The sequence below is a fragment of the Dipteris shenzhenensis genome, chromosome 16, assembly GCF_047967505.1.
Source record: "Dipteris shenzhenensis isolate YYH24624 ecotype China chromosome 16, Dip_SZ_1.0, whole genome shotgun sequence".
NCBI classification, from domain to species: domain Eukaryota; kingdom Viridiplantae; phylum Streptophyta; class Polypodiopsida; order Gleicheniales; family Dipteridaceae; genus Dipteris; species Dipteris shenzhenensis.
The window spans coordinates 11,415,777-11,426,113 of NC_141611.1; the positions used below are offsets into that span (position 1 = coordinate 11,415,777).

Below are 10,337 nucleotides of genomic sequence, written 5' to 3' on the forward strand. Positions count from 1 at the left end.
CGCACGAACACAAGAGGTCAATGGCTCACTCGCAGATGAAATACAGCAAGAATTGGCACTATAAATTGACATTCTCATCCATGCAGGATCCACCTCTTTGATATACGCTGGTATGGAACACCTTAAGTCCACCTCCGAAAATACGAGCCAAATCACATGCAACACTTTAAATGTGGCCTTATGGTGGAGTCACACGGAATAAAGGTGTCGATAAGATTTCTTTAATTCCTGAAATTCTTTTTCCCTTCTAGGTCAGGCCAAAAACGCTCTCTTTAAAGGTCCATGGATGATGGGAGGGGACCACTTTGACCCGTTAAAAATTAGTCCACCCCGGCTTGTGACGTCACTCAAATACACGTGCTGCAATGGTGCACACGGCAGAACTCCAGAATGTTAAGTTTGAAGACAGGTCAAACTGATGAAGGGACAGTCATCATAGAAGTCAAAGTGGATGATGAATTCCAACGCGAAGGAGCCTCACACAGCGCCACCAGCCGAGAAATGGTTCCCGTTAACCCTTGGCTCCACTCTTCGCGAGCCTTCCTCCTCCACTCGCTTCTACAGCCTGCGATGTAAGCTTCTTTTATTAGGACGTTGATCTTAAGGGATCAAGATCTGGACTGATTTTGCACTTCTTGAAGTGAGCAGATAAATTTGGGTTACGCTCTTGGTGTCTCTGTTCTAAAGTACGTCCGATCTGATTGTTCGACGTGAAGACGTCTGGTAGCTCGGGTTTGTTTTAGGGTAAACTCAACCATCCAAGTTTGCTGTTGATGGCAGCATAGCGTAATGATACTTTACAGTATGTGGCCTGCAACCATGATCAATATCAGATGGCAGCATAGCCTTATGATAGTTTACAATATGTGGCCTGCAACCATGATCAATATCAGAAAGGACAGGGGGACTCCCGTTTTGAGAAGAAGCCTTGGGAGGACTCTCTTTCTTTCTTAAACGTCAAGGGATTTAAGTGGAGCACCTCAGCACGTTCCAAATGTTAGGTAGGTGAAAGTGACAAGACCGGCAATAGTCGAGGTTCCAGAAGTTTAGATAGGGGAAAGTGACATGTTGGCAGGTAAAATATGTTTTTTTTTGAGGTCATAGGCCCTTTACGGGCTCTCATGGGGCAATCTTTTTAATCTAAACCATTGGTATCTTTAAGGAGATCTCGAAACCCATCCAATTGTCACTTGCTAAGGTATTGACCTTTAGAGTTTCATTTTCTTTGCTGGAACAATGTTTACAACACTCATTGCTTTCCACTATGATCTCAACTTATACGAAGTTAATGAGGCTTTCAGTAGTGGGAGGCTACATCTTCAAAGGGAATCTTCTTGATACAGTATCTTATTATATAGTGCTCAAGCTGTCTCCACATACAAGCTCACAGTTTTCAACAACTGGCGTGGAGTACAGCATGCTTGGACAAGGTTTTGGTCTCATTCGTATTCCCTCAACAATATTCAGGTCGTTGATGAACTGTTGGCTCTGATGCCACTGGGAAAATTTGCCTGGAAAGAGGATGCTCTTTTTAAATTCTGTTTTGGTACGTTATTGCAAGGAATGGACTGGCATTGTAACCTACTATAGGCGGACATGGGGCATTGTGTCAAATGGCTTTATTAAATCCACAAAGCAGCAATATACCCTATGGTGCCAAGTTTCAGTATAGGGATATTGCACAGAAACTTTCTCGCATATGGGAATTGACTTTGCAATGTCCAACCCATAGACCTTGAACATGCCATGGTTGCTCATGATTGTGGGGTAGTTGTTTGGATTTGTTAACTTATTCAAGAGACTTTGAATATTTGGAAACCCAGATGCTAATTTATGCTTGGGTACCAATGAGATAGAAAACCAGTTTAATTTAATAGGTTGATGGAAGTCTTAGCCTAATACTGTCCTAAGTTGAAATGTAGTCTATATGGGCTTCTTCAAAGTTCCATGTTGCTTAGCAAAATAAGGGAGTGTTCTTTTTGTCTTTTGGCAATACGAATTTCAAGTCTTTCTGAAGAAGAGTTAACTTTCGCCCCATGGGATCAGTCAATAATTGGCTTGGCTTAGATGCTTGTTTGGGAGAGACTAAAATGAAATCGTAGTCTTCATTTCAAGTATGTGCGGGTGTGTGGATTTGTATGTGTGAGAGCAAGTGTTTATACCATGATCGACACCCACTCTTGGGCGCTTAATCCTGATGACGTCAGTGGGGTCCTTGCTGTGCGTGATTGAATTTATGGGTTAACTTTATGAATGACTATCATGAGATTGAAACTGTGTTTTTAGAGGATGAGTTTGGGCATGTTCCTGGATTCATCTAGATAAATATTGGGCTTGTCTCTTGCTGCTCCACACCTTAACACTGTTGATGGAGGGCAGACACCATAGGAATTAAGAGGTTCATTCTTGTGAAAAAAGAATACACCAAAAAATATTTGAGAAGAGATAGTCTTATGTGAGTGCTGAAATATCATAACTAGCTCTAGTGAGCTTCAACCCTTGGCACAAAGAGGTTGAGAGCTGGATGCAAGAGTCAAGCCGTTGGAGACTTAGCTCCAACAAGGATTAGTTCGTGAGAATCCTATCATGGACTTCTCATCTTGAAGAACCTAATAAGGGGCTATTCTAAGCAATGTGGAACTTGATACTTTGGGAGAGAAAGTGAAGACCCTTGGTGACAAAATGGAGCAAATGCTAAAGTCTGTAGACACCCAAGAGAAAGAATAAGTTACATAATTCAAGAAACAGAAATCTAGAACTTCTTGTCTCTTTGTTCTGTAGAGAGTTACATTGAAACTATTCAGGACTAATGTTTTTAAAGATTTGAGAGTTTAGGAAGCATTTGAAAAAAGTTATGAACCATATTATATACAAAATGTTGAAGTGTGAATTGTATACCAAAGAGGTGAAATACTTGGGACATTTATTTTTTGAAGATGGAATTTATCTGGATCTTGAAAAAGTGAAGGCCATGAAAGATTTCCTACTTCTTTTGGCTGGTGGTGCATGGTGGAGTTCCCATTGGCCTCTAATATGAGTAGATGAGGAGGGATGGTACCTGTCATTGTTGTATGGGAGAAGCTCAGTAGATGATCTCCTCATTGCTAGTGGAGTTGTCGTTCAGCTCAGGGATCTGGCAGTCTTGTGGGTGTGGTACATTGCCTGTGTGCTCACATGGGAAATGGTAGCTTGACTGACAGAGGGGAGGCACGCCTTTTCCATAGAGATGGTATCCCGTGCTTAGTGGTGAGTGGGGAGATTGTCACGTCTCAGGAGATCCATGAGGCCAGTCATCCTTTCAGAGAACAGTGTGTGGGAGACGGTGAGACCACCATAGCTAGCATTATAGCTGGAACATCTGGATTGCAGGGTGCTGTCTGGTGATGGTGGGCAGCAAATCTGACCAGCTACCACTGTCATCAACATTTGGCTGGATATCATATAGACCTTGCGCTTGATGCGGAAGCAAGGTGCAGAGAGTTCCAAGAAGACCACCAACTGGGGTTGGCCTTTGTGCAAGGCTTGGCCTGCAGCCATCTACAATCTCACAGATCAAGGAGACGCATTCTATAGTCCTCGCACTGGTTGCTTTTCTTGCTACCAGATTAGCGTAGGCAATTAGTTGGAACCCTGTGAAGCAAGCTGCAAGGCAGGTAGTTTTATCCTTTCCTATCAGTGCCTGAAAGATAGCTGACTTGTACCATTTATAGAACATATTTTTTTCTGGGAAGAAAATTCCTTGATTTTTCCGTGGTTTGCTTGATTTGTTGCCAGAGAGAGAGAGAGAGAGAGATAGAGAGAGAGAGAGAGAGAGAGAGACATTGATTCAGTTTGTTTGGTGGGCAGATGAATTCAAACCAGCTTCCATCGACACCACACGGCCTGGCTCGCTGCATAAGAGTACTGATAACAAGGTCACTGTTGGTTTTTGCAATAATCAGGCTGGTAAACCAAAGGTCTCCTTTCAGGGAAACAGTGAGGACTGCAAGGATCTGGATGGGATCCTCTTTTTTGATGGGGAGGGCTTCAGATTGGAGCATTTGCACAAAGCTGTGAAGAGCTTGAGACATGTAAGGCTTCCTGGAGAATCAACAGGTGCTGCAGTAGTTGGTCCGAGTGGAGTGGGTCTCGGCACTGCAGGGATTTCAACCGTGGAACCTGCACCCTCTCCAGGCCATTTAAATGGTGGGGGGGGGGTTGGACCTGCTCCAATTACCAGTGTAGAAAAAATAACTGAGAAGCCTCCTCAGGTATGAATTCAAGTGGAGGACTTTTAGAATGTCAGTTTTTATTGATGGCTGTATTCAAAATCTGATAGGATTAGCCTAACATGAATGTGCTTTGCAGTTGATATTAGGAAGCTGACATGCTTTGCTTATGAAATGTAGGAAGATCTACAAAAGTTTCTGAATGACTTTTCCTGACATCGCTTCCTGCATTGAGTAATATGCCGGAATTTTTGATTAATCCAAATCTTCCCTTTCGATCAATATAGAGCAGTAGCACTTCCAGAAGATGGTTCTTGGAAATCCTCTAAAGGCCACATCAGCCCAAAAATCTCAAAAAAATAATCCAACCCCTTGACCCTCCACTAACTTTTCCTCTTTCCTTATTTACCCCTCTTTCCTGGTCGCTCTCAAAGTGTTCCCAAGCATTTAGCCTTTCTATTTCATGCCTGTCTTTGTCACACAATACCTGCAAGAAGCCCGATCAATGTATGGGTGTCAGCCTTAATCTCCTTACCACTTTGGGCTACAAGCCTTCAACAGGATAATGTGGCACTTTTTCAGTTTCTCCATTTCAATGGAGTTTTATCTCGGAAATGTTTCAGGACAGTGCTATGTCAAAAGTGTGCATTTTCAACTATAATCTTTAGGTTTTAGCAGCATGATCGCTGACAGATCTTCCAATGAAGTCTACTGTCTGCCTATATTAGTTTGAGAATATAAAGCTGACGAAAACATTATGATTGCAATTGGTTGTGATAAGATATATGAGACCTTTTGAAAACCAGAAGGACGATCATATTCATGACAGGTTGAGTTATTTTATGTTGAATGGAAGATGCTTAAGTGTCCTGAAAATTTTCCTACATATGGTAACTTTTGATGAGGTCTGGATTTTCAGTGAATGGTCTTGTTTACAGTTAATTCAATCTTATGTATCTCATCATGCTGAATCAAACGTACCTTAGGAAGAGCTTCTGTGTAGTGTAGCTTTGAGTTAATGCAAATGAATCTTTTCTGAACATACTGCTTCCATATGGTCAACTCTCTCTCTCTCTCTCTCTCTCTCTCTCTCTCTCTGTGGCTCGTTCCACTCCACTCAAGCTTGTCCCGCTCAGGTCTCTCCTCTCAGGCTCCTTCTGCTTCAGCCTCTCCACTCAAGCGCCTTCCACCCTGCTCAGGCCTTTCCCACTTCAGCCTCTCTGCTTAGGGGCCAACTCCTTTCATGGCCTCCGGCTCCAACCTTGACCTATCTAGCTGATCATCCCCTTCCCCTACCCCAGCCTCTCAGCCTCCTGGCCCTGCGTTTACTCACAGTCCCCCCCCCCCCCACCCCTAGGTTGGGCTTCCCCCAACGGGGTTAGTTTCAACAAAAGAACGGGAGGGTAGAAGCATATTGGCAGACAGCATATCAGCCACAATGGAGACCTGCTCTAAATCAACATCAACAAAAGATTTGACATCAAAAGACAGTGTTGGAGTTATATGCATCTCATAGTGAGTGAGGGCTCTTTTGTGTTTTATGCCCGCCCTTATTCAGGATGGACTGGGTTTGGAGGCCTTTTCCAAGGCTGCTGGGGGAATGTGTGGCCCAGTCTCTGGACCTAGTTGGCCAGGCCTTTTATGGCCCTGACGCTGGTTGGGTCACACTGACCTGGAGGTCGGGTTAACCGACCAGCCTGGTTGGTTGACTGACCCTGGGTCTGCTAGTAGGCTGGCCCTGGGTCGGCGCTCTGCCCACTCCATGGTTCAGTACCTCTTCTGGAGCATTTCTTTCCTCCTCGTTGGTTGTATTCTCCTGCGATATATACAGTTTGCCATTGCCTCTATCTGTGCAGACTTCTTCCTTGGCCATTCTGCATTTTTGCATTTTACACTGGTATGGACGCTCGTTTAGTAGCTCCACTACCACAGCTTGTTGTATCAGGATTTTCACAGTCTCATAGACCCATCGGTCTTCCGAAGACTTTAATAAACTTTCTTTCTTTCTTTCTTTCTCTGATGCGTGCTTCCGCACTGCACTCCACTCTCACATGGTATCAGATGACTAGGTCGGCTAGGGACCAAGGGAAGGCAGAGTTTCAGCACATTGTTTGAGGGCTTTTGCAGCATAGATCTCGAGGGATTTGAGGGATTGTTTAGCGATTGCTAGCCTGCTTGTTAGGCAATCTACTGAGGCAGCTGTTTTACTGCGGTGTGGACAAGAAAAGGGGGTGGCGCAGGGTCCATATCCCACCCACCCTTACTCCATCGTGCATGAATGAAACCATCGCCTGTGTCTTGTCCAGCTGTTGTTTTGTTGCCAGGATCAACAGAAGGAAAACGAGATTTGGAATAGTTCCCTGGGTCCTCCGTGTACGAGCAAGGAGGACAAGCTTGATGGCACCAATGTTGCTTACTGGAGGCTGAACATGAAACTCTGGCTTGTCCATAAAGGGTTGTGGCAGCTTGTCCAAGGTTATGAAGGGAAGCCTGAGCATCCCAAGAGATCAGAAGATGCACCCCCAAGATCACAAGACACTAATGCGGCACACAACTCACTCTGTGTGCTTATAGAGAGAACACTTTAGATATGGAGAGAATACCCACAGTGCACAACAGAAGCAATAGGGAAGAAAGGCTACGATAGTACCTGGTCAACAAGCATGCAAGGCACTACAAGTGGTATGGCTACCGTAATAGCAGGTACAACAGGTATGGGCTGTCTGCAACTGGTCTCGGCAGTACGTCAACAGATTGGAGCAGTAGAATCGGGGCAGATGCAAGGGTTGGTAAAGACAATAATAGTACATGGAGAATGCAGGTGCCTACAGCAAGGATCTATATAAATAGGCACGAGCTGGTTGGCTGGAATAGCCACAGATGGGGTCAGCTGGCAGTCGGCCAAGTCAACCAGTCTGTCAGTTTAGGGTTGGCTAGTCTGTAGAGAACTAGTCGATCAATTTGCTAAGGGATTTCCATAGGAACACAGGCAAGGGGCCAAAGTCATCCTTGGAGCTCCCCCTCAGGTCACTACTCTGAGTGAGGAGCAGAAGGAGAACCAGGGATTCACTTCACCATTACTTGCAAGGCAACTCCAGCACACCTAGATGCATACCTACTCACTATAGGAGAGCATAAGTGCAACAAATAGATCTTTGTTTGCAATACACTATTACAGCATACTTTTGCTGCTAGTGCACTCACCCTGTAGTAGCAACTACTGAAGTCCATCAGGGACACACAGTGATTTAGGACAGATCTACAGTGGAAGGATCAGCAAACAGAGTCTTTTCTTGGTGGCTTACCCCAGCGCTTGTTTGTCATAGTTTTTGGCTATATTTTGTACTTGGACATTACCTCTTTTTAAAGAGATTTTGTTTGCCTGAATATTTGTTGTAGCCGTTGTGCCCTTTGCTTGGACTCCAATCTGGGCTCTTTCCAACCCCACAGCTCACATGGGCATCCTTTAATGACCCTTACGTCTACTTCCCATGTGGCATACATGTTGCTACTGCTGCTGCTGTGCACTGCAACTCCCATATCTTAGATATTCACTCACTGTAATGTGTTGCACATTACCTGTGGAGTCTGCCCTTCACCTTCGGAGTGCCAACAGAAACTCAGTACAAAGACTTTGTATAAATGGATGCTCAAGTATGTGTGGGTGCGTGGATTTGTATGTGTGAGAGCATATGTTTATACTATGGTCTACACCCACTGTTGGGCGCTGATGACATCAGTGGGGATGTCATAGTAGCTAGTCATGCATGATGGAGCTTATGGTTTTCAATCTTATGAGATTGAAACTGCACTATATTGTGTTTTTAGAGAATGAGTTTGGGCATGTTCCTGGACTCATCTAGGTATTTCATTCATGGTAATGTGTTGCACATTACACAAATTGTATCACTCTAGACCTGTCAGTTTTCTCCCAAGCTTGGAACAAGAGGGATTTTTTGGATAACTATGTACTGTTACTGTCTTATAGATTTTGTTTTAATCTTTGCTGATTATAAATAAAAAGTAAGTAGGAACCATCACACTTGAGTCGGGCACTTGATACATCAATCACAAAAGAAAACTCAAAGCATTTCCTTTATTTATATGTAGGTTCAAGTTGAGGAGATCACCATTGGGCAGGGAGAAACCCCAGGTGAGTTGTTTTCATTTCATAAGCTTTAACGCCTTACTCTGTCTAAGCCCTCTGCTTGTTTCTGATTTCTCCTTTCTAGCTCAATGGATATGATTTCAAGCACTGAGTAACTGCTAGAAAATTACTTGATAGACCAGTTCAATTGGATGTATTTGCTATCCATGGAATTGGTTCTATTGACTTGGTTGGCTGTCTTGTTAAGACAAATTTTCATATTTGGGGAAGATTGTTGGATGTTTTGTTTCCAGATAGTATTTTATGGTAAGGCAGCTTGGTAATCTTATGTGAGGTGCTAATGTCTTGTCTGCTGTTGATGAGTCCTGTTGGATAGGTTTCTCAGGATTGTTCCCAACTTACCAGAAGGGCAATGTGCTTTCATGTAGCTCTAGAAATGAACGATTGATCATGCTTCTTGTTAGCAGCTTTTCATAAGACAGCATATTCTTGATAATGGAGTGAGAAGGAAGGGGTTAGGGGCGTAGGGAGTCGTCAATGATGATCTCATTGTGATGCGTCAAGAATATTGAGAATTGTATTAAAAGTGGGCCAATTCAGATGATATTAATATCTATTGTTTGGATGTTTAGTACCTGAAAAGAAACTGGATAAGAGAAAGGCAGATCCCAAGATACCCAAAGGAAGGATCTCTCCAGCAACAGGATCACCTGTTGAAGTTAAGGCTAAAGATGAAGTCCAGGTTGAAGTCAATGATGATGTTGTTGATGAGAGAGCAAAGAGAATGAAGCCCGCTGAAACATTGCAAGTGGATGTAAATATTGATGAAGATATTATTGAGGAGCATGAGAGTGATTATGAGATTGAGGATGTTGATGTGAGTGAAGACGAAGATGGGGTAAATGCAGCAGACGCCTTGAGAGCCCAAGCCGCTGTGATTCAGAAGCAGCAGAGTTCAAGTGAGAGCAGTGAGAGTGGCAGTGGAAGTAGTGACAGTGGCAGTGGGAGTGGAAGCAGCAGCAGTGCAAGTGAGGGTAGTGATGATGACGAAGAATCTGCAAGCTCTGGCGATGACATCTAGGGCTTGCAGAAGATATACTTCTGTGAGATCGGTCGCAGACAAGTACTTGTTTGTTTGATGGCGGTCAACAGCGCTCTTTTTTGCCTTAAGAAGATCAACACATTTCTGTATTTTACTTCATACTTTCCGCATCTGGAGACCTCCTCAGTGGAGACCTCCTCAATTAAAGCTATCTGCTTCTGCACTAGATGGACATTCAAATTGGACTGTGCAGTGCTGCTTTGTTTTGTAGTCTAGCACTCATGGGCTTCAGCTTTGTAATATTGCTCTATGGATTGAGGCGGGCATGCCTAGAGTAAATATGTGGTCCCTACATGCACCCTGCTCTAGATGACTAAGGTAAGTGTAATTTCTCAACAGATTTCCATACAGATTGACCTTCAATCTCCAAGCTCTTCATCTTCCATTTGTATTTAATGCCCTTACACGTGTCTGCACATGCATGTACTCGTGTTCACATGCACACACTCTGTACCCCCTCCCCCACAAATACATATCCTCTCTCTCTCTCTCTCTCTGTCTCTCCCCATGCTCCTTTGCTAATAATGTATCCGACTTATGGAAAGAAGAAAATCCTTGACTAAAACAAATCATAAAAGCCTTTGTAAAAGCCATATCATGGAATCTAAAAATAGTTATGAGAAGCTTCTTTCTCACACCTCTCCAGCCCTTAAAATGTAGGTATTGCACATATCCTTTTGAGAATGCTGGATAAGAAAATGACTTTGCTTAGCTTTTCTACATAGCTTTGTTTTGTTTCAAGTAATATCTTTAAGCGTTGGAGCTTGTCAACTATGGCGTGTCACGAGTGATTCCTTTACACATTAAAGATAATGGCATGCCATCTACCCAAAAAACAAGGTTGGGGCTTTTTTGTGTTAAAGACAAGTCTAGCGCTTTGTTTATAGATCCACGAGTACTTTGTTTTACACATCCATCA

The 10,337-nt window shown here is 43.5% G+C and overlaps 1 protein-coding gene across 1 annotated transcript; it reads left to right on the forward strand.

Moving 5' to 3' along the window:
- The first annotated feature begins 268 nt into the window (after positions 1–268).
- On the forward strand, positions 269–9,791 carry LOC147892547 (uncharacterized). Its single transcript, XM_087387796.1, has 4 exons — positions 269–572; positions 3,847–4,250; positions 8,319–8,361; positions 8,949–9,791. The coding sequence occupies exons 1-4, from the start codon at positions 452–454 to the stop codon at positions 9,395–9,397; spliced, it is 1,017 nt and encodes a 338-aa protein (XP_087243922.1). The 5' UTR covers positions 269–451; the 3' UTR covers positions 9,398–9,791.
- The last annotated feature ends 546 nt before the right edge of the window (positions 9,792–10,337 follow it).